The 24,516-nt window shown below is 32.4% G+C and overlaps 2 protein-coding genes across 3 annotated transcripts; both read left to right on the top strand.

Moving 5' to 3' along the window:
- Nucleotides 1–5,624: 5,624 nt before the first annotated feature.
- LOC114421049 (serine/threonine-protein phosphatase PP1) lies at nt 5,625–9,987 on the top strand. The gene is made up of 4 exons (XM_028386818.1): nt 5,625–6,140; nt 7,363–7,922; nt 8,497–8,709; nt 9,626–9,987. The coding sequence occupies exons 1-4, from the start codon at nt 5,963–5,965 to the stop codon at nt 9,638–9,640; spliced, it is 966 nt and encodes a 321-aa protein (XP_028242619.1). The 5' UTR covers nt 5,625–5,962; the 3' UTR covers nt 9,641–9,987.
- A 3,637-nt stretch (nt 9,988–13,624) lies between these two features.
- Nucleotides 13,625–24,025, top strand: LOC114421048. Of its 2 annotated transcripts, XM_028386816.1 has the most exons (9): nt 13,630–14,009; nt 14,092–16,686; nt 16,767–16,870; nt 17,632–17,701; nt 19,029–19,814; nt 20,672–20,874; nt 21,881–22,007; nt 22,585–22,791; nt 23,173–24,025. In XM_028386816.1, exons 1-9 carry the CDS (start codon nt 13,854–13,856, stop codon nt 23,314–23,316), a joined length of 4,392 nt encoding a protein of 1,463 aa, XP_028242617.1. In that variant the 5' UTR covers nt 13,630–13,853; the 3' UTR covers nt 23,317–24,025. The 2 variants fall into 2 exon arrangements, 1 of the variants encoding a protein (XP_028242617.1); XR_003668481.1 differs by lacking the exons at nt 22,585–22,791; nt 23,173–24,025 and having other exon boundaries at nt 13,625–14,009; nt 20,656–20,874.
- The last annotated feature ends 491 nt before the right edge of the window (nt 24,026–24,516 follow it).

Raw genomic sequence — 24,516 nt, 5'->3', positions numbered from 1 at the left:
ATAAAATGAAAATGAAGGACAACTAAATTTAGACACTATAAATAATAAAATAAGCAAAACATATAAAGGGATGGATAAAAAATACATTTTGAATTTAAAATGAAAACTAATTTTAATGAATAATTAATATATAATCAAATTGAAAAGATGGACAATCTTAATTACTTATATTTGGAATAATTCAAATAGAATATTTAATCATTGGATTACTTATATTTAATTAATAATAGGTCAATTTTGTAATATTAATAATTTTTTATTAATTAATTATAATATATTTTAAAATAAAAAAATTTCATATTAATAGATGTGTATCATGCGTTGAAAACTGTTTATAACCAAATAATGACATGTGTCATCCAAACTTTTAGGAGTTGTCTTATTTTGATACATGTCATCCAAACCTATTTTTGGATTCTCAAATTTAATAATATAGATTTAGACAAAAAAAATATAGTAAAATGAACAAAATATAGTAAAATGAACAAATACGGTTTGACTTGGTGGACCACTAGGCTTCAGTGAACTTGAGACATGTATAAAATATGAGTTGGTCAAGATTATTCCATGCTTGTCTCCATGGTTCATGATGAGTTAACCCCGTCAATTTTATCTGTCATAATCATAACTAGTGTAAAAAATATTAAAATGACATTTATCTAATTTAACATAATTTTTTGATTAATGTGATTATGAAAATTAATAATTTTAAGAAACATAATTATTTACTAATTATGTTAAATATAAATGACGAATAGTCTTTTAATAAATATCCATTGGCTAATATTCAAATATAACAAATAAAAACTCCTTTACAAAAATCAAAAACTCATTTGAGCTTAGTTGTTTAATTTTTTTTTTGTTTGTAATCCATTGATATTAAAAATGTAAACCAAAAAAATACATAAAAATTTAATTAAAATAACCAACTATCCAAATCAACTAGAAGAGAAAAAAAAATCTAAAAGCAAAGTATCTTCATAGCCAAAAGTCATGATATTAATTAAGATATAAAAATCATTAAAATAAATTTCATCTTTTCAACAAAAATTTCTCCCAATGTACAAACACGAACTTTAACTTTTATGGGCATGTAAACTTATCTATGGTTGATTAATTTAAATTGTATTTTTTAATTAATTGATATTAAAAATGAGAAGTGAAAAGTACACCAAAAAATGCAAACTAAAACAAATTAGCACATGTATTGGATACTAAAAATTATTCTAACCTAGAACTCATTTTTTGTGTTTTTAGTTATAAGTTTTTTTAAAAAATTAAAAAACAAGTTTTTAGTTTTATTTTGAAAAACATCAAAACCAATTTTTTTAAACAACATCTTTTGTGTTTTTTGTTATAAGTTTTAAATAAATTATAATTTTTAGTTTCAAAATAAAACTCCCTTCAAAAGTTTATATTCCTGTTAAAACTAATTTAAGCATATACTTTTGTATTGATGACGATAATGACAATAGCAACATTAATGGTGATGATAACAGTGACAACACTAGTGTCGGTAGAGATAAAAACAACAATGTGGTTATAATGATAGTGCGTGATAATGATGACGTGATAATGATGTTTGTAATCAATGAAATGATATTGACAACAACAATAATACTAGTGTCAATGATGATTATGTTAGCAACAATGGTGACGACAATCATACAATGTTAGTGGTGGTGTGGTTACACGGTCAATGCTGATGTAACGATAGTGACAGAAAAAAAAAAGGTAATGATATGATGTCATTTTTTAAAATTAAAAATAAAAAAAGGTAATGATATGATGTCATTTTTTAAAATTAAAAATCAAAATCACATTTTTTAAAATGAACTTAAAATGTTTTAAAATCAATCAATTTTGCCAAAACAGTTTTGTTTCAAAGATTACATTTGAAATTGAAAAACCAAAAAATCAAAATCACCAAAACAAACCCTTAATTATTAATTTTGAGTTTAAAATTTGAAAGTGTAGTTGTCTTGAAATTTAATAAAAGTATAATTTTTGGTAGTTTTTTTCCGACTCAAACCTACTTAGGATTGGTAAAATTCACAAAAATATCAATGTGTTCGCTCACTCACTTATACATTTTATATGTTACCCGTGTTTCTAAATATATATATATATATATATATATATATATATATATATATATATATATATATATATATATATATGATTAAAAATATAAAATAGAAGGTACGAGATAACCAAACATTTTGAACAAAAAATCAAAGAATAGAATAAAATAAATTTAATTTCATAAAAATATTAAATTAAAATTAAATTAACATGATAAAAAATTAAATTTAAATTAAAAAAATTTGTATTAAATTATATACTTTTTTTATCTCACAAATATCATTTTATAACTTTATTTCAAAAATTCAATGTAATGTAATATGACAAATTTGATACAATGCTATAGCATTTAAATTTAAATAATAATATTTTAGAGTTAAGTCAATTAGATGTTTAACTAATTTGATATAATAATATCTTACATATATTTTTTAGGGGAGACAATCTTGTGTGAGGGTAAAAAAAATATTATAAACAATTTCTCTAAATATTTAACATAATTGCATACTTAAAACTCAAATTGAAAATCATAGATACATGTAAAATAACTTAAGTATCATATCATTTGATTCACATGCATGGTGGGATAAGTTAATTAGATATTATTATTTAAATTATCTTTCATGGTGGTAGTAATCAAACATATAAAAAAATTTGTCTCTTCTCTCTCTTACCTTTGTTTATATTTTGCAAGTTTTTTTATATTTTATTTTTTTTTCACGGTTTAATTATATTAAGAATGTAATATTCCAGAAATAATCCAATAATATTTTAGATAAAAATATTTAAATATATCTCATAGTAAAAGAAAAAATAGACTAAATTATTTTAATGTATTAGAATGTTATTTTTATTTTGAAAATATGTTAGTATAATAATATATTAAGAAAAAATGGAAAAATTCTTTTAACACAATTAATAGAGGAGAAAAATAATAATAAATAATACAAATTTCTTGTTTTAAGCGGAGAATACGACAATCCTTTTCAAAACTTTCATGAACACAACCCTTTTCAAAACTTTCATGATTTGACTCTTAAATAATGTGTTTTGTATTCTTGATATAGATATGAGCATTTCAATAAATTTATCTAAAATTTGTTATGCATAGCTTTAACATAAGTATTTTAATTATACAAGTCTGTTGCGGTGATTTTTAATTGACGGTGTAATCGCAAATTGTGGGGCGCTTATTGCTTTTTCTTGTTCACAAGTTGATAACCTGGGAAGAAAATATGGTGTTGAGTTTCTTGATTTTATATGCAGTGGCCTCAATTCCTCTGGAGATCAGCTAAAAGGATTTTAATTGTAATTACACGCAGTAGAGTTCGTTTCTCGTTTCCTCTGAAGTTGTTACATCGCATATATATATATATATTAATCAGTGCATTGGTTTATATTAGAACATTTTTATATTCATAAGTAAAAGTACTTTAATTGGGTGACAGTAGTTAAATAAAATTTGGCATTTGAATGTAATATGCATACACTACTAAAAAAATCCAATCCTTTATGCATGTATATACATAAATGTATAGGGATACCTTGAACTTGTTTTCCGAATTGTGTTTCAATGGGTCTGTGTGTTGCATTTAACTGATCATATATGTATACTTATATGTTTAATTATAAACAGGTGTGATGGATTGTTAAGTTGTGTTATTAATTAATGTTAACAATATTATAAGGTTCATGGACGATATTTGTTTAATTATGTGTGTTGGTTATTACCTTCTCGAAAGGAATAATGATTATATTTTATTGTAAAAATTAATGAGATATCTTCATATGTGAAATATTGATAATTACTCATTTATGTTGTTTTAAGAACATTAAAAGTGTTGAATTTGAGAAGACTTAAATACATAATTTTCTTAATTATAATTAATATGTCAGAAGGATAAGACACTGAATACACTAATTTCTTTATAATTTTAATATTCATTTAATTTAGATGCTCATATTTTGAGAATAATATTTTAAAAAAACTCTTTTATTTAACTTATTTTATTATATGTGGGATATTTTCAAATTATTATTTCATATTCTCTTTAACATATTTTATCATACATAAGTTATTGTAAACAGGACGTTACAAGGAACATATGAAAAACATCATTTTTGCATTAACTAAATCTTATTCAACTTTGTAAATCTTTTTAAGAAAATGTTTGTTGGGACCAAAATTTCTGTAATCTAAGTCACCCGTCCTCTTAAATTCTTTGTCCTTTTGTCTAATAATATGTTTGTTAATTCTCATTTTAGGATAATAAATATTATTTGGATTTTTTTAAAAGTCACCGAATTAAATCAAATTTTGGAAAAATATTTTAATATGTTTGACAATATTTATTTTAGGAAAAAATTATATTTTTCTTTTTCTAAAAAAATTACCAAATAAAATTGATATTTTCGCAATTTGATTGAAACACATATTGAAATGAAATTATCTTATTATAAATTGTTACAAATAAAAAATTAGAAAGGTTAGTAATATACTTTTCAATACATTGAAATAAAATAATATTAAAATTAAAAATATTTTAATTTTTATAAATAAACTAGAGAAATATTAACAATATATTCATCACCACACTCCTTATTATTGACTAAAGTTGGAACACGTGAGAGGCCTAATTTTATACTCATTAATTCTGATTTTTTTAAAATACTTATAAGTATTTTATATGTTAAAATCTATTATTAGTGATATAATACATTATTTTTCAGTACAATGTTGTCAAGGACGGATTTTTAAATAACAGGATTTATTATTTATTTTATTTAATATTTAGTTTTTTTCTAGAATTATTACTTTATAATGTTATTATTATTTTATTTAAAACATGATAAAAAGTTATATAAAAAATATAATTAAATTAAAACAGTTGCTAATACTAAATAAGCAAAGATCAAAATGAAAAAGAAATATTATACGTAAAAAATTCAAATACTAAAGTCTATAATATATCAATCTAAAAAATAAAAAAACAATTAATTGCATCATTGAAATGACTCGAAAGAAAAATAAATTTAAGAACTGAATCAATTGTAATTAATTTAATTTAAGTAAGAAAAACCAATTAATAAAAAAATTCAAATCAACATGTATTAATGTAATTTAGATTGTGAGAATCATCATGTAAATTCCATGTGAGGAACACCCACGAACGCAAGATCTTCATTATCAATTATCATCATAGGGTGATCATGGTGTGGTGGGGTAAAAAAAAACTCTCTAATTAATTGAAGCAGTAAAAAAATGCTATAAAACTTAGGAGAAGAAGATGAGATGACGTGGAAAAGTAATGCCAGGGGTGGGGTCCCGGTCCTTCAAAATGGTTTCAGATAGGATTGAGGGAATGTATCGATGGAAGAAAGGAAAGTAAGGTATCGTATCGTATTGTTTTTTTGTTTGACAAAGTATTTATAGTTAGTTATTAATTAGTATTCTTTTTTGCAAAAAAAATAAAATAAAAAATCCATATACAGAGAGAGAGTGATGATTATATACCAAGAAAAGAAAAGAAGAAAGAAGAGAATGAAAAATGGTGTATAATTTGTCCTTGTCAGCAACTAGGGTAGGGTTCTTACTAATGGCCATTCCCTCCGCCAAACCCAAAGAGTAGAAGAAACCTACAAAAGGAATCCTCTATAAACAACTCCGTTTGTCACTCGTGTCTTGCGAGCGGGAAACGGCGGCTTTAGCAATCACTCCCTCGTCGTTTTCCCCCGTTTTCTCTCCCTTTTCCCCGTTTTGCGTTTTGGATTCATTTCTCTCTATCTTCTGCTGCTTTATCTTAAATAACCGCTCTCTCTCTCTCTCTCTCTCTCTGAGACTGAGAATCCGATCCTTCGTTTCTGAAATTTTCCCGAGATGGACGAGAACGTGCTCGACGATATTATCCGGAGGCTCCTCGCGGCGAAGAACGGTAGAACGACGAAGCAGGTGCTGCTTACCGAGGCGGAAATTCGTCAACTCTGTGTTTCCTCCAAAGAGATCTTTCTCAGCCAACCTAATCTTCTCGAACTCGAGGCTCCTATTAAGATTTGTGGTATATTTTATTGATAATTCCGATTAATTGATTCATTGTAACCTTGCTTGTTGTTTTATTAGTTTTTTTTTTTTTTGTGTAATTGTGAATTGTGATGTGTGGATTCTTTAATTGTATGGAAAGCGTTTGGAAACTGGCTTTTATTTCTGTTTATTTCGTTTTACATGCGGTTTGTGATGAATGATGATCGTTGTTCACATGGAATTGAAATTAGCGAACGATTAGGTTTTGGTGTGAATATGAAGGTTGTAGGTTATGCCTCTTTTAAACTTTTTTGGTACTTTGAATTCGCTATGGGGTTTTAGGTTGGTGTGCTGAAGTTGGGGTTTTGTCAGTTTATCACTCACACCTTTGTTTGGTTTTCTAGGGACTATTTAGAGGAAAGTCTGATTGACGAGGATACTATTGCTTTTGAGATAATCAGCTACTTGTGTAGTTATAAACCTTTATTTTTGTGAAATCGTGTGTTGAGGAGTCTACGTAAATGAATAACTTGTTATGATGTGTTGTTGGATAAAATTAATGGCTGCCTTCTAAAGTTCTACACCAATAGGTGCATTACTAGTTGCAAAAACTGATTTTCAATGAGTTTGTTGTTCATCTGTCAGTGCAACATAAATCACTGATAGTGACCGATAAGGGGGACCGAGGGTAGACGACAGAGAGGGTCGGTGCCTTTTGGGGTTGTAGATAAGTTGCCCCTTCTGTCAGGTGTGTTTTGCCTTGTGATGTTTTCTTGGTATGGGCAAGTTGATTGCCTTGTTGACATTTTGGTAGCACTCGGTTTAAATGGCCAATAATTGTGAAAACTCCAAAAGCCTATCCATCTAACTTGCTTTGTCATGAATTTAAATTTTAGGGTTGCGGCAGTGGCTGCTGCATTTATTTTGTTTGTGAAATTTAGACCTTAGAGCCACTTTTCAACTTATTTTCGTGCTTCACACATGAATAATTTTTCAGTTTTATGTAAGTAGGAATGTTATACTCGAGTAGTTGACTTATGGAAAAACACTTTAAAATGGTTAAAGTTTTTACTGTTTTCTTCTTTTTCTAACTTTAATGCCTTGATTCTTCATGTGCATACTTGTTGGCACCTTTCGGTTTGAGGTGTTAAAAGCCCTAGGGCTAGAACCTTAAGGTTGCCTTTTTTTTGCTTTTGTCCACCTTGGTTTCGATGGATGTCAAGTAGTGGATGGCATTTGTTTTAATAATTCATTTGCAGGAGATGTTCATGGCCAATACTCAGATCTTTTAAGGCTGTTCGAATATGGGGGATACCCGCCTGAAGCAAATTATTTATTTCTCGGAGATTATGTTGATCGTGGTAAGCAGAGCATAGAGACAATATGCTTACTCCTCGCATACAAGATCAAATACAAGGAGAATTTCTTTCTTCTCAGGGGCAACCATGAGTGTGCATCCATCAATCGTATATATGGTTTCTATGATGAGTGTAAGAGGAGGTTTAATATTCGCCTCTGGAAGACATTTACTGATTGTTTTAATTGCCTACCTGTTGCTGCTCTGGTAGATGAGAAGATCCTTTGCATGCATGGCGGACTATCGCCTGATCTTAAGCACTTGGATCAGATTCGGAGTATTGCTCGTCCTATTGATGTGCCAGATCATGGCCTTCTCTGTGACCTTCTATGGGCTGATCCCGATAAAGATCTAGATGGGTGGGGAGAAAATGACCGAGGTGTGTCATTTACATTTGGGGCTGATAAGGTTGCTGAGTTTCTTGAACATCATGATCTCGATCTGATTTGCCGAGCTCACCAGGTAATGAAACCTGAAGTTTGGTCAATTTCTATGATTTTATTGCTCCTATTGGATTGTGATCATCTGTGGCTATAGGTAGTATCTTTCATGGTTTGTACTTCTATACTTATATACTACAGTTGGTCATGCATGATGTGCTTGCATTTTGCTACTCATTACTCAAGTTGCTAAATGAAAATAATCGCAAGCATTGAATAGATTAATTATGATGTATGAGAATCAAAGGGAAAAGAAAGAGATGGGATGAATGATGAAATTGGTTTTGATGTCACACTGTATTAATCACTATTGTAAGTCTAAAGAATTTATTATGTTTAATACAGTTGGGTTTATCTCTTTCCTTTCTATATCACCAACTTTGACACCTCATAAATATCATGTCATTTGTATTTGTGTTTAATTGATGACCCTTTATTTAGTTGCCAGCCTATCTTTGTTGATGTACTTGTATTTTATCTTTGTCTGTCTATGCTGATGTATTGGGCATTTGCTTGGCTCATCAGTCTTAATCCATTTTAATGAATTGGTGAATCTGGTTTTATGTTTTCCTTCTAAAATTTTGGGCTTTGTATAGGTTGTAGAGGATGGATACGAGTTTTTTGCCAAGCGTCAGCTAGTGACTATATTCTCCGCACCAAACTACTGTGGTGAATTTGATAATGCTGGTGCTATGATGAGTGTGGATGACACCTTGACATGCTCTTTCCAAATACTTAAATCTTCTGAAAAGAAAGGGAAATGTGGATTTGGCAACAACACATCAAGACCAGGAACTCCACCACATAAGGTAAGAAGATGGAAATTATTTTAAGGCATGCACTTGTTCATTAATGCATATTCTGTTTATGTATGTGGATCTAGTGCTTGTATGTTTTGAAGCAATATTTTGCAATCTTGAGTTTTAATCAAGAAGGCAACTGTATCATAACTTCTAGATCTATGTATTAGCAAATATGAAGTGATTTACATGTATCACTTAAGTTGGTTGCTGTGCATGTGATGAATGAATCAATTAGTGTGGATTTATGTGTATCACTACAAGTAACTTTGACAGATGATTGGTAGTTTCAAGTTTTAGAGTAACATCACCGGGGAGACCATAATGATAGCAGAGGCAATGCAGTCCAGGTTAAAACTCATTTAATGATCTTTCCATTGAGGTTGTCTGTCTAAAAGATATTCAAGCCTCTCGGAGCTTTACCGATAAGCACTGTTTATAATTATCTTGGACTTTTAAACCAATTATGCAATTTTCCGGCTTGGCTACGCTCTTTTGTGCATGAACCTATAGTGGTGAAGTAACCTATAGTGCAGAGTCTGTGTTGTGAGGGGCATGGGTGAAATGGCTATGCTCTTTGGGGCAATTTCTCTTTATGAGCTTTACACCTTTACATGGTCAAGGAGTTCGTGTTTGTTGATATTCAATTTCCCATAGTTGTCTACCAATTCTGATTTCCATTTTCTTCTTGGTAAAGTCCATCAATGAGAGAGACTGACTAGTCACACCTTTTGTACAAGGGGTCACTCAATTTTCTAGGTGTTTAATTTTCTTTTTCGTCGTATTACTTCAACATGTATAAATTTTGTGGCATGAAAAACTTCCGAAAGTTTGTTAGCTGCTTTCTTTTCATCTATCATATGCTACACATTTTTTGAAAGAGAAATATACTGAGTTCTGACCTCTTTTACCCTTTTTTATCCAGGGTGGGAAGAATTAACATTCCCGAGCTATACAAGGTCAGTGAGCTGAATGGAGGCATTCATTATTTGTATTAGGTCAAAGGCTTATCGTTCTGCTGCCTGGCATTCACAACATATAAAGCATGACGCCTTCCCTCCTTGGCAACGAAACTAAAGACTGGCAAGGAACAAGGCACTTCGTTGTGCGACTTCGATTGACCCTTTCCCTTTCTTTCTCCCTTTCTCCTTTCTGATAGTTTTTTTTTTTTTTTTTTTAATGTACAATGCAAATTCAAACTTCCATATGGAGGAATCCTGAATATCTTATTTTGTCGCCAGAATTTTAATTTAGATTAAATTCAAAATTTCGACCCTTTCGTTTTTCTCCTTGCTTAAAAGTTTAGATTTTATATTTAGTCATTACTTAAGAAGTTTGTGAATTGCTCCTGTTGTTTGCACTGTTTTTTTGTTTTGTTTTGTTTTAATCTTTATATAAAAAATATTGCTTTAATCTAAATATATGAGAAATTTACGTGTTTGTTCCCGTGTTTGACACATCATTTTTATTGATTTTCACATGATAGAAAAATCAGTATTGTTGTAACTTATAATTTTGATTATTAGTAAGGAATTAATTTGTAAGCGTTTTTTTATGTATGAATTGAAATGTATAATTTTTCAATGTTGTGCTTAAAATAAAAAAAGTAGGGTGTTGGATACTAATATTTTATATTTGCATCAGCTTTCTACTGTGTGATAGCCCTAACAAAAGAAGGAAAAAGAAAAAAGAAAAATTTGTCAGTGATCGTCAATATACTCCTTTTGTCCCCTTGCAATCAATTAAAAATAGTGTAACAAGAAATTAAGAATGCAATAGTTAAGTAGTAACTCGAATGATGTTACAGTTAAGTGTTGGGATGCATGTTTGTAGAACTAGATCTGTGTAGAAAGTAAGGCGATTTTTACTTAGATAACACATTAAAAAAATTTAACTTCTATAGAAAATGCATGAAAACTTATTATTGAAATTGATTATAGATGTGTAATTATTAAAATGAGATTTAAAATCAGGCGAAAGACACGTAATTTCTAAAGTTCATTTTTATAGGATTTGACTTCTCTACAAAGAGTAAGTGTACATTGAATAATCTCAGTTTATAGACGAAAAAAATTAACAATTGATATTTCAATATATTTATGATTTGTTATTTATATGTATGTAATATTAATGATTAATTGTGTCATTAATAACTAAAATTATTTACTTATTTTCTAAAATGAGTTGCTTAATTTAGAAAAGTTGAATTTATTCTCATATTCTTGCCTTCAATTATGCTTCTCCTTATGCAACTTCCAAGGTAAGAACCCTTTTGTCACCCTTTCAGTTTGTTTTAGATTTTACTTCAAAAGTTTTGAGTTAAACTCACTTTTGAGAGTGAGACCCAGATTTTAACAAATTAGATCTCAAATATCTTGTCATGGATGATAATCATGTTTGATAGTCAAGATAAGACTCACGTTTGATATTATTATTGTTAATTGTTTATTTGTGTATAATTTTGCCAAAAACACTATTACATACATAAATTTACCATATTATTATTATTGTCGAACAATAGGAAGACTTGTGTAGCTACTAAACGTAAATAAAAAAATATAATTTGTTTTCAATAAAAGAAATGGATAAAAGATTTAGATGTTTCTTCTTATTAAACATTAGTTTTAGTTATTTTATATTAGTTTAAATATGTTTTTATCCTCAATATATATTTGAATTTTATATTTGTTTCCTAATAAATTTTTCCTTTGCATTTGTTTCTTGATATTTGAAAAGTTTTATTTTAAATCTTTACCATTATTAGTTAAGTAATGATACATTTGTTAAATATTTGTTAATGTGATTTGTGATAGCTCAAAACCGCCAATATTCATTTTGAAACTAAAAGCAAACCTAAATCGAAGCACATAATCAATTAAGAGCTACTGAATTTGGTGATGGCCTTGGTGCCTTCGAAAACGACGTGCTTGGCCAACTCTACCTCAGCCTCGTCGATGCGTTCTTCGCCCACTCCCACTAACGTTTCTGATTTCTTCATTAACACCTTGCTGTTCAAATCCCTTAACGACATCCAAAACAATATTCGCTGCATTCAAGACCAGATCTACCTTTGTGAGGGACGCAAGGTAATGACGGGGTTAACAAAGGTGCCATCGATCAAGATGCGACTATGTAGTCTAAGGTGGCAGATGTCCTAGATCTGGGTTTCGAGGAGAAAAATCATGATCTTGACATTGGATTAAACCTGGGTGATAAAGGAGAAGCCTTCATAGATGAGGCTTGTTCCAAAGAGAGGAAAAGAGAAAGACAATTTTGTTTGTTGATAGGAATCATGAGAAAACAGATGACCCAATAAAAGTTCCTACATCACCTAGGTTATTTCTTTTGCATGTGAGTTTTTATTGACGTTGTAATTTAATTCTTTATATTATTATTGATAATTTCAAAATCGTCACAAATTATCTTTCAAAATAATTAACTTGCAGATTATCACTTCATATATTAAAGAACAAACACAAAATTCAAAATTCAAATATATATCAAGAATTGAAAACATACTTAACCCTTTTATATAATATGAAAGTTTTTTTTAAATATAATTGTTATATGATAATTTATTTAAGTTTCATTTTTTTTAATTTATAACTTTATTTTTATATTATCAATATCAACGTAAAATTTTGTTTTTGAAAGTGATAGGTTATTTGTTTTTAATAAAGTATACTATCAAATTCATCTTTAAAAATTTGCGATGTTGTTATCAAGTCCGGAGAATTGCAAAAAAAAAAAACCTTAAATACGCATTTTATAGATCATGCTAATCCAAAAATAGATATTCCTTTAACGATATTATTATTTGTTAAAAACGCTGTGATAACATGTTAAGTGTTATTTAATATTAAGCGTTATTTGTTAATATGAATTGAAGTGATACATGGACCAAGTGAAATATTCAGGGATCAAAATGATTTTTTTTAACATTCTTTTTCTCTTTTTGCATTCACGTTAATATGAACCAAAATGAAAAATTCACAAACTAAAAGAAAACATTCAAGAACCAAAGCAAAAAAAAAATAATTTATTTATTTAACTTATTTGTCTTCAACGTGCCTTTTCTCTCTTCTTCTCTTTCATTTCTCACTGTTGATCTTGAGATCACAACAACACACACCATTGTTATTTATTTTCTTTTCTCTTCACCTTCATGCTTTGTTTCAATCGCTTTATCCAAATGAATCATTTTCATATTTCATAAGGAGGGAAATAATTAATGTACTTCAATCAAATCTAACATAACCAACAATCAAACTAGACAAAACCAACATCTTCATCCGACAAGTGACAACCTTTCAAACAATCTTAATGCATTGCTAATATTGCCCTATTTTGCATTTACAGAAAGTTGTGTTTCAATATACAAGAGTTAACGTTCCCTTGGTCCCGAAATCATCATCATTCTTCAAGATCTTTTGAATAATTTTTCCAGGACTTCTTTGAGCCCATGGATGCATGACGACAACTTCTTTGGACTTTATCGAATGGATCCATGAACCCCCAACATTTTTTCTCCATTGATGAGAAGAAGAAAAAAAGCAGTAATGTATGTGTTGTTATGATCACGGAATCAATAATGAGAAATGAAAGAGATAAAATAAAAGAAATAGAAAGTTGAAGGATAGGGGGAAAAGAGAGAAGAAGAAGCAAGTTGAAAAAAGAGAAATTAAAAATATTTTTAATTTTGGTTTTGACTAGTGTGGAATTGTAGATGCAACAACTCACTTTTAAAAACAAATTTGATGATTAATCACTTCTAAACTCTCTCTATACATATGTATCCCAATAATTTAAAATTAATGGAAAGACGTGACAGACGTTAATTGAAAGAATTAAAAAACGAGTTACTTTAAACTTTCCAAAAATAAACTGTACAAAAGACAAAATAGTAGGATAGTTTGCTTTCGGGATTAAACTGTGTGTTAAGTGTTTACTCTAAAAATAATATGAATCTAATCCAAGCAACCACGAATAGTAGCTTCTGAGGGCTAAGTTCAAATCAAGTGTCAAAACAAAACCCCCTGGATTCAAACCAAAGCTCGTTAATCAAAGTTCGCAAACGGAGTGATCGAGTAATAAAATCACATATGTGTATCCGTTATCTAAGAAAAGCAATGAAGTGAGAAATTTGATCATCAATGAAGTGCAGATCGGTGGCGTGCATATGGTCCGACAAGCCCTTCCCTCACCGCGTCACCGCCGTCGCCGCTTTACCCGAACCTCCGACTCCGACCTTTTACACCGCCGGATCCAATGGCTCCGTCATCTGGTGGACCCTCTCCACTTCCCCACCGGTATTTTTCAATTTCCACTCTCTTCATTTCAATTATCTAATAATAATAACAACAATCGCTAAGAGCCAACTCGATTTTGCAGCAACTTAGGGCGGTGGGCGTGTTGTGCGGTCACGCCGCACCGATCACCGATCTCGCCGTTTGCAGTCCCGTCGCAGATGCAGAACACGTTTACGGTCCAAGTGGAAGAAGTAAGTTCAGTGCGTTGATTAGTGCGTGTTGCGATGGTTTTTTGTGTGTTTGGAGCAAAAACAGTGGTCATTGCCGGTGCAGGAGGAAATTGCCACCTTGGGTTGGCACTCCCCGCATAATTCGAACTTTGCCTTCAACGCCGAGATATGTCTGTATAGCGTGTTCTTTTGAAGGAAATGAAGGAGTAATTGATAGAGAAACTCAGCCTAGGAAGCCTCCTAAATGCACTATTCTTATTGTCGACTCGTATTCGCTTTCCATTACCCAGACTGTGTTTCATGGAAGTCTATCCATTGGTCCAATTAGTTTTATGGCACTAGTTTTAGGTGATGACGAGAAGAGGAATTCGGTTTTTGTGGCTGATTCTGCTGGGAGGCAGCAGACGGTTTTGATATCGGAGGATCGAGGGGAAAGCTTGGTGAGTTCGCTCGGAGATAAAGGTCAATCGGAGAGTTCTTTTTGCTATGAGGGATTGAGTGGTGTGGAGCAAATTGTTTCAGTTTTAACGTATGGGAATGCTGTTGCTTTTATATTGAAAGATAGGTGTGTGTTTAGGTTGTTGAATGGTGATAGTGTGATTGGAGAGGTTTCTTTTGTGGACAGTCTATTTGGTTTGGATCGGGGTTCTACTCAAATGTATGCTATTGGTGGAATTTTTCTTGAAAGTGATGATGTGGGGAATATGTGCAATGCCAACGAATATGGAAACTCGATTACAGTACAATTTGTTGTGTGGAATAATGTAGGTCATGCAGTTATATACAATGTGTTGTATCAGAATGATGTTTTTAAATGTGAACCTCATTCTGAGATTCCTGGTACTCATTATCAACCTGATATGAGATTATCTGTCTTCTTCCTACAAGTAAATCAACATCTTGTTTGTGTCAAGTCAGTTTGCCTTAATCATGAGGAGCCTTTACTATGGAGACCACTTGCCACAATCTGGTCGACGCATGATTGTGATGATGAACCTGGTAGATTGTACCGTCAATGCAGAATGATCAGTGATGGTGTATCTTTCATCAACTGGTTTGAGAAATCGACTCAGCTCCAGGGACTGGATGGGCTAGAGACTACGCCTACTTTTGGTGTGAGTCCAAGTTCGGATGATGTAGACAACACACATGTGGATAGCATGAGTAATTATTATGCTTACAAGGGGAAGGTAGTTTCTTCTTCCATGATTATCTCTGAGAACCTCTTTACTCCTTATGCTGTTGTATATGGTTTTTTAAGTGGAGAAATAGAGGTTGTAAGATTTGATCTGTTTCACGGGATTTGCTTGGACGATGCAAGTTCCAATCCTGATGAAAAGTCTACTGCATGCAAACAGTGCTTCTCAGGACATACAGGTGCTGTACTTTGTTTGGCAGCACATCAAATGATGGGTAGGGCCAAAAGCTGGAATTTCAAACAGGTTTTGGTGTCTGGAAGTATGGATTGCACGATTCGTATATGGGATCTTGACACTGGCAGTCTTATTATGGTAATGCATCATCATGTGGCTCCCGTGCGTCAAATTATTCTTCCCCCTTCTTTGACTGTGTATCCTTGGAGTGATTGCTTCCTTTCAGTTGGAGAGGATGCATGTGTTGCTCTTGTTTCTCTTGAGACTCTGCGAGTGGAGAGAATGTTTCCTGGACACATGAACTATCCTTCTAAAGTTTTATGGGATGGAGCAAGAGGTTATATTTCCTGTCTCTGTCAAACACATTATGGAACTTCTGATGCTACTGATTTATTATACATTTGGGATGTAAAGACAGGTTCACGCGAGCGAGTCCTACGTGGGACAGCTGCACATTCAATGTTTGATCATTTTTGTAAAAGCATCAGCATGAATTCCATATCTGGCACATTGCTGAATGGAAATACATCAGTCTCTTCATTACTTCTTCCAATAGTTGATGATGCAAAATTCTCTAACTCCCCATTAAATCGGTCAGACAACTTGCTTACTTCATCAAGGTCGTCACCAAGTATTTCAAATATGACTGAGCTGAATTCTTCCAAAACAAATGCAGGTAAAGGAAATTCAGTGATGCAGAATTCATCCTCTCTGATTGGTCTTTTGAGTAGCAAGCTTCCTATCAAATGCTCTAGCCCATTCCCAGGGATTGTGTCTCTGTGTTTTGATCTTGCATCATTGATGCTTTCTTATCCAAAGAATGAGTCCATGGAAAATGGTGGTGGCAAGCCAGTGAATATCAATATGAAGCAGCAGGGAGTTCAGGAGCAAAATCCCAGCTATCATAATCCAGAAACTGTAGAGGGGCATGACTTGGTTAGCCTATTTGAAGAATACTTACTTCGATTTAGCTTGTCATTTCTACATTTGTGGAGTGTAGACAGAGAGCTTGATAATTTGCTGATAAGTGAAATGAAGCTGAGGAGACCAGAAAATTTTATAGTAGCTTCTGGTCTGCAGGGGGATAAAGGGTCGTTGACATTGACGTTTCCTGCTCAGAGTGCTACTCTAGAGGTAATTTGGACTGTATGTCGGGACTTATTTTCTTTTGTCTCATTTCAATAGTTCCTGAGACATTAAAAACCACATTTCAGCTCTGGAAATCATCATCTGAGTTTTGTGCAATGAGGTCATTGACGATGGTGTCCCTTGCCCAACGTTTGATTAGCTTGTCTCACTCTGGTTCAGCAGCCAGCAGGTATAGTGGAAATAGGTTATCTGTATTTCCACATTTTCTTTGCTTTTAAATGAAAATCTTCTAATCATGTCTTGCGTTAATTTTTTTTTTTTTCCATGGAGGAAACCCTTTTTTCTTCTAAACTGAACTTATCTGGGATACATACTTCAAGTTTAAGCTTTATAAACCAGATGAAATATTTTTTAAACGCTACTAAGTTTCAAAATCCTATTTGAGATTCTTCACAAACTGGAATAACCATTTTTAACTTACATAGTTCCAGGTGTTATGGATCTAGTGCTCAGTTTCTTTATGTTTTGCCGGTGAATTCTTGGTATTATTTGAAACCTAACATTGTCTTGAAGTTTTTCTTGCAACATATAAATATAACTTCCTAATAGAAAAATGGCGAAGAATGATCAAATGAATAAAAATAAAAAAATGCCCAAATTAGCGTGGACACCTGGTTAATGAGACAGTTAAGCTTGATATTTTTTTTAAAAAATCTTCTTAATAAAAAAATATTTAGTGTATATAGGCTAAATAGTGGAGGTTTTCCATGCCTGGTTCTCATGATGCTTGCAAAGATTCTCTCCTGTTTTTGCCCCCTTACTAATTTGACTTTTACTGTGGGTAATGGGATTTTTGTGCGGTTTTACAATGTGTTTTTCCATTTTTAATTCTGAATTCTTTAATTTATCAAATAATTAGTCAATTTATTTTCTCAAAATGCACTCAATTAGAAAAAAAAATGTGCTGATGATTGATAGTATCATATGCAGTGCTTTAGCAGCCTTTTATACTCGGAATTTCCTGGAAAATTTTCCAGATGTGAAGCCACCTTCATTACAGGTTGTAATATGTAAAAGTGCTTTTGTAGTTCTGTAATTTTAATCTCAATTGACTTTACACATGTCCTATATTATTTGTGAGTTTGTCGAGAATATGTGATAAATTTCGATGCATCATACTGCATTAGGCATGAGCCAACTCTTAATAAGGAGGAATAAGGTTTGGAGGGAATATTCCAGAAGAAATAATTAGTAGGAGGCTAGTGATTTTGTTATCGGTGGTTTCAGGGTCAGTGAGGAGGTTAGGTAGTTTAAATTGGGGAAATTGTAATAGGAACGCATCTTTTTGGTAAATAATAGAAACTAAGATTTTCAGTGGGAGAAGGGAACACCCCCTGTAAAAGAATTCTTCCTCTTGTATTCTACACTTCAAATACAAACATCATTCTTTCTACCTTTGTCTGCCTTTCTCTCTTTCCTATTTCTTTTCAATTCTTGTCAAGCTTAGCCATTTTTCTTTGTTTTAGAATCTTATGCTTTATTTCTTTTTGCAATATATGTTATTGCTTTTTGTTCAATTTGCATTCTTGCAAGACAATTTTTCTGGTGTAGTGCTGCACATCTTAGGAAATATGTGTCACTTTTATACATTTCTCAAAAAGGAAAAGAGTTGCTTGATAGTCCAAAAACTATAGTTTAGAAATTTATGGAAAGAAAAAGGCCATTTAGGCCAAGATATGAGAGCAGTAGTTTGATGCCAACAGGTGACATGTATATGTACCCTAGTGGGAAAAGGCTTGGGGTTGTTGTTGTTTGTACATCAGTACATCTGACATGTATCAGGCGCTGGTACGCTTAGGTACTTTTGAGGGTACAAATATCTTTTTTCTGTCTCAAATTTCCTTGTAAGCACACATTTTGGTTTTAAATAACTAATTGGCAGTTGAAACTTATACATTGTATTTCTTGGACAAAGCTCCTACAAAGGGAGTTTGTTTTCTGAATGTTGTATGTGCCTTTAAAAATTAGTGGGTTAAAATTATGATGCACTTTAAATAAAATCAAGGGTGGATACATCCTTACTTTCTCACTTCTGAAACAAACTCACTTTAGAGGAGATTTGTCCATGTTTCTTGAGTGTTTGAGATAGCTTAAAATCTGGCAGTCTAGTCCATTCTCTTCGCTGCAGCATAACATTTTACTAAAGTATTTTTTTATTTTTATTTTTTGTTCTGTTAGATAATATTGCTGGAATGATCAATTCTAATGTTTGATTAGTATTGTAGTTTGTCATATTTTGGGTGGTTGACAATGCTCATGCATTATTTTATTAAAAACTTCCCAATTACTTGGTGTCAAGTTCTGAAGGCTATCTCCTCTTTTTGCAGCTCTTGGTGGCTTTTTGGCAAGATGAAAGTGAACATGTGCGAATGGCTGCGCGCTCTATATTTCATTGTGCTGCCTCTCATGCTATTCCTCTACCTCTATGCTATTCAAAACCTACAGATTCAAACAACATGGGTTCCCAAACTGGAAGTAGAGACAAACATCTAGGAAATATGGCAGAAGAAAGTATATCTCCTAAGGCAGAAAATCAAGGAATTTCCCAAGATGAGGAATCCAAGATACTTGCTTGGTTAGAATCATTTGAAGTGCAAGATTGGATTTCTTGTGTTGGAGGAACAAGTCAGGATGCAATGACATCTCACATTATTGTTGCTGGTGCACTGGCTATCTGGTATCCTAGTCTTGTAAAACCAAGTCTTGGCATGCTAGTTGTTCATCCGTTAATGAAGTTGGCTATGGCCATGAATGAGAAATACAGCTCCACTGCTGCTGAGCTCCTTGCAGAGGGCATGGAAAGTACATGGAAAGAATGCATTGTCTCTGAGATTCCTCGTCTGATTGGGGATATTTTTTTCCAAGTAGAGTTGAGTGGTCCATCTTCCAAGTTAGTGAAAGAAATTTCAGATGCATCTTTTTCTATTAAAAAGACTTTGGTGGAGGTTCTTCTTCCAAGTTTAGCTATGGCTGATATACCAGGCTTTTTGACTGTGATTGAAAGCCAAATTTGGTCCACTGCATCTGATTCACCTGTTCACATGGTGTCCTTGTTGACTCTTATAAGGATCATGCGTGGTTCTCCAAAGAATTCGGCTCAATACCTTGACAAGGTTTGCAAAGCTACTTGTTACCAAGACTAACCTGATTTTCATTGATGTTTTGGATAGATTCATCTTACTGCTTCTAGTTCTAGATTGATTTTTCACCTGACTTCATGTTTTTGGTTCAATATCTACTTAAAGATGTTCATTTACATTTATTTCTTTTCTTGTTTGATTATTGTTCAATTTCCTTTTGGTAGATGTGAATCCCTTAAATTAAACATATTAGCATATCTTATTGTGGACTGGTTCCTTTATTTAGGTGAAGGACTATTGTTTGGAGAGAATTATATCCAAGGAAGGTTTAGAGAGAAATAATGATACTTTATTATTTTAAATGTAGATTTTATTTTTAAAAAAATAAAATTATATTTTATATTTTTATATCAGATGTGTTTATTGCCAGGGGTAGAGGGAGACCCAAAAAAATTATACGCAAAACAATCAAGGAAGATTTAAAGGTTGATAAACATGCATGATTTGTGACAACATTATGGCATCCTTTGTTCCATGTAACTAAGCTCACCAGTGGGAAAACTTTTGTTGTTTTATATACTAATGTTGACAGCAAGAACTATTTAGTATTTATGTCTAGCAAACAGAATCTTGTCTGTATCTCTCTAAGTTCTTCATTTTAGATCTAAATTTGTTTTTATATGGGTTTGTGTACTTATAATGAATTTCCTATTCTTATCTCTTATTGCTGTTCTTTTCTATTCCTGATGGTTGGGAGCAGAGTGATTTTCTATTTTGAGAGGCTATCATCTTTTTGTACGGAATCATCTGCAACATAGGATTTGCTAGTAGTTTTGTCTGCCCCTTAAGATTAAAGCATGAATTTTTGTGACAGTGCGTCAGATCTGCAGGTGGTCAACTTCATTTTACAGACTATAGATCCAAGCAACTCAGTCATGCGGAAGGCATGCTTTCAGAGTTCAATGACAACTTTAAAGGAAGTTGTACGTGTATATCCCATGGTGGCTGTCACTGATTCATGGACCAAACTAGCAGTTGGAGATGTGATTGGAGAAATTAACAACGCAAGAATTAGGGTTTATGATATGCAAAGGTATTACTATTAGTATTCAGACATGGACTGTAATTTTTAAAATCAGAATAGGTTCAGGCTGAAATGTTTACATTCTCTCCAATTGTTCTGTCTCTCATGTACTTGAGGGGAAAAAGAGAGGTTTTGGTGGCCCTATAGTTACTGCTTTGTTCCACCTCTGATTGTATCCTAAGTAGCTGACTGCTAATTTTCTTTGCTGATAATTGTATTCTTCAAGGTCATATTCAGAAAATGATGGAGAAAATCACCGTGTCAAATACATTTGGTGACATTTGTAAATCATCATAACTGTTTTAATTTCCATTTTCAAATAATTTGAGACTAAAATGTTCATTCATTTAATACCATCATTACCATGCGTAGGCTATGGATGATATAGATCAATTTTTTAAGACCTTAAAGGATTGACTGAAATAAATTAGAAATTGATTATGGACCTGACCTACTTTCGCAGTTCACATAATAATGGTATTTATAACTTGTTAGGATCCAATTGTAAGGTATGGGACTTGAGTTCCATATTGGAAGTTTGGGATTCTAGTGTGGGGTTTATAAGGCCTTGGGCTCTTCAACTACAATAGCTAGCTTTTGTAGTGTGGTTCACTCAAGGTTCTTATCAGTTGGTATCAGAGCCTTTCACCATGTCTAGGACTAGTCAAAGGGCAAGTCCACAGCCAGCCCACATGGGGCACCGGGGCTGCGGAACATGGTGGGATGTTAGGATCCAATTGTAAGGTATGGGAGTTGAGCCCCACATTGGAAGTATGAGATTGTAGTGTGCAGTTTATAAGGCCTTGGGCTCTCCAACTACAATAGCTAGATTATGTGGTGTGTTTCTGCCATGGTTCTTATCATAACTTGTTTCCTCTCTCTCATGCTCTCTCCCTTCTATGATTCGATTTTTGAAATTTCTGATTCAAAATGTTGTCTGCTTGTGTTTCTTCTCTCCATGATTTCTGAAGAGATAATAATTTCTTAAAATGGAGATCCTTCATTTTTTATGCAGTGTGACAATGGTAAAGGTTTTGGATGCAAGTGGGCCTCCTGGACTTCCAACTCTGCTCCCAGCAGCAACTTCAGGAACAATGTTGACTACTGCAATTTCAGCACTGAGCTTTTCACCAGATGGAGAGGTACCAACATATTGTGTTGATTAAAATCTTGACTCCTTGGTGTTTCATGATATGATCTAGTTGGTAGGTTTTGAATTAGCTATCCAAATTATGATATATAAAATTTTTGTTTAATTTAGAAAAAAAGAATACATAAATTGAATAAGAAATTGAAAGAATTCACTGTCAATTCAAATGAAGAAAAAAAATTTGTTTCGAAAGGATATCAATTGCTAAGATTCAAAGAAAAATTATTGTATTCAGAATCTTAATTACATTAGGCAAACTATAAACTCTGATATATCTGTGACCTAAATATTGTGAGACCCACAAAATAATGTGATTTTCAATAAATTTCAATCAATAATAAAGAGTGCGCTAGATAGTATGTTGACATTTCTCTGGTGATTATTCAGTACCACTTGTAATAATTGCACCAAAAGACCTCCCCATTGTGCTGTGCATCTCCCAATTTTATGTCAAATATTTTGTTATTTTTTCTCTATGAACCTTGATATTTGTACTTGCTTTAAGTATCTCAAACTGATTATTCTTTGACTTCTTTCCCTCTTATTCCTTGAACATTCTTCACTGATAGGGGCTGGTCGCTTTTTCTGAAAATGGGCTACTGATTAGATGGTGGTCACTGGGATCTTTCTGGTGGGAGAAACTAAGCCGGAACTTTGTTCCTGTCCAGTGCACCAAACTAATCTTTGTTCCTCCTTGGGAAGGATTTTCACCTAATTCATCCAGGTCAAGCATAATGGCCAATATTTTGGAAACTGACAGGCAGATGAACTTTCAGGTAATTTCTTATATATCCTTTTTTTTTTACTGTCATAAACTATTTTAAGTCCATCAAATGAAACTAGACCTTGGTCTTCAGCTGAAACCGATGCAATGAGTTGTATAAATTTGTATTTAACAAGAAAATTCAATCTCTAAGTTGGATACTCCTTATTAGTTTAAGTCGGTACATGATGAAAGCATAATAGATAGTTGGTTGAAATCAGGCTAATACATTGAATTGTTGGTTGAAATGCATGAATATAAGTAAATAGTTTGGGATGAAAGCTTTTCTATTTTCACTATCTTTTATTAGCGGTGTTGGGGTCATTAAGTCATCTACTATGGCCGTAAATCTATTTCGTCTATTGAGTAATGCCACCTATATTTCCTTTTGTAGGATAATTCAAGGGATTCAAATCACGGGGACAGCCCGAAACACTTGCTTCATACTTTGGACCTCTCCTATAGACTAGAATGGGTCGAGGGGCGGAAAGTACTTCTTACAAGACATGGTCATGAATTGGGCACTTTTCAGTTATAAGCATCAACTAGTGCTGATTCTTTGAAATTTTTGCTGGGAATTTTCATTGATTCCATAATTTTAGTTGAGGCTATCATGAAACGACTCTCTAGCATCTATTGCAGCCCAAGCTAGCAACAGAAGATTTTTTATTAGCTCATACTAGCATACTGTTTGAAGAGGTATTCATTGGAACTCTTATAAGTAGAGACATCACCTTTGTGAGGATTTATAGAGATCAGCTAGATAGTACCAGGAGGCAATTGGACGGTCTTAGTGTGAGTTGAGGTGAATTTGGCTATCTTTTGGATGAAATACGGGGAAAAGGAAGAAGTCAGCCTTATAATGCAGGAACCATTAACTTGTTTGCGGTTAGGGGCCAAATAATTACAAAGTTATTATTCAAAATGAGTAACCATTCTGATTGACTATTTGGTCACTATCTATGAATAAGTTAAGTAGTTTTTAAGCCCCCGAAGAATAATTGGGAAAAATTAGTCTTCATAGATAAACTCGTGCAGTCCTTTTATATATATCTCGAGAGAATACACGTTGATCTCTCCCCAATTTTACAGAGCGGATTCTTTATCCACCTTAAATTTTGTACAGGAATCTGGCATCTCGTGTAGTTTATTTGAGTGTTGTCTTTTTTTTCCTTCATGATCATATTGAGATGAACATGCCCACATAACGTTGATTGAACAAATGGAAAGCAAATAAGAAAAGAAAAGGCCATGACCGCGTGTGGTAGTTATTTTTTGTAGAAATAAGAAATCAATTATATAGTAAAATACCTTCGATTCCTTCCTCAGATCAGAGTGCAAGTTGAATTACTACAACGAAATAATATGAAAGATAATTGTTTAACTACACCGAGATTCAATATGAAGGATAGTTTTTAAAAGGAACTGCATGAAAATGCAGGATTAAATTATCCAAGAATAGTGAGAAAGGAAGACATATCTATCTCCCGCAGTTATGGGTTGTTACCAGAACGAATGATTGTATTACCGTGGGATCATCTACTTTTTCTTTTCATATTAATAAAATACCACCTACTCTTGGATTTTGCGAAATCTATAATACCTATAATAAAGCTACACCCTTGAATGAATTTTTTTCTTCAAAACGACGCAACAAGTGAAACCTTTTAATTTTCATGTTCAGTAAAATTGTTTTTAGATTTGGGAATTACAATCTATATATTTACATTTTAAAAGT

Source organism: Glycine soja, chromosome 8 (assembly GCF_004193775.1).
Source record: "Glycine soja cultivar W05 chromosome 8, ASM419377v2, whole genome shotgun sequence".
NCBI classification, from domain to species: domain Eukaryota; kingdom Viridiplantae; phylum Streptophyta; class Magnoliopsida; order Fabales; family Fabaceae; genus Glycine; species Glycine soja.
Note: the sequence above shows the minus strand (reverse complement) of the source record. Positions and strands in the feature narration are given on the sequence as shown.

Excerpts from the sequence above, each read along its gene's own strand:
- LOC114421049 (XM_028386818.1), top strand. The coding sequence starts at position 5,963 with ATGGACGAGAACGTGCTCGACGATATTATCCGGAGGCTCCTCGCGGCG. Across the intron at positions 6,141-7,362 it reads GGCTCCTATTAAGATTTGTG|GAGATGTTCATGGCCAATAC; the intron begins GTATATTTTATT and ends ATTCATTTGCAG. Across the intron at positions 7,923-8,496 it reads TGATTTGCCGAGCTCACCAG|GTTGTAGAGGATGGATACGA; the intron begins GTAATGAAACCT and ends GGCTTTGTATAG.
- LOC114421048 (XM_028386816.1), top strand. The coding sequence starts at position 13,854 with ATGAAGTGCAGATCGGTGGCGTGCATATGGTCCGACAAGCCCTTCCCT. Across the intron at positions 17,702-19,028 it reads TGAAGCCACCTTCATTACAG|CTCTTGGTGGCTTTTTGGCA; the intron begins GTTGTAATATGT and ends CTCTTTTTGCAG. Across the intron at positions 20,875-21,880 it reads AGGGTTTATGATATGCAAAG|TGTGACAATGGTAAAGGTTT; the intron begins GTATTACTATTA and ends TTTTTTATGCAG.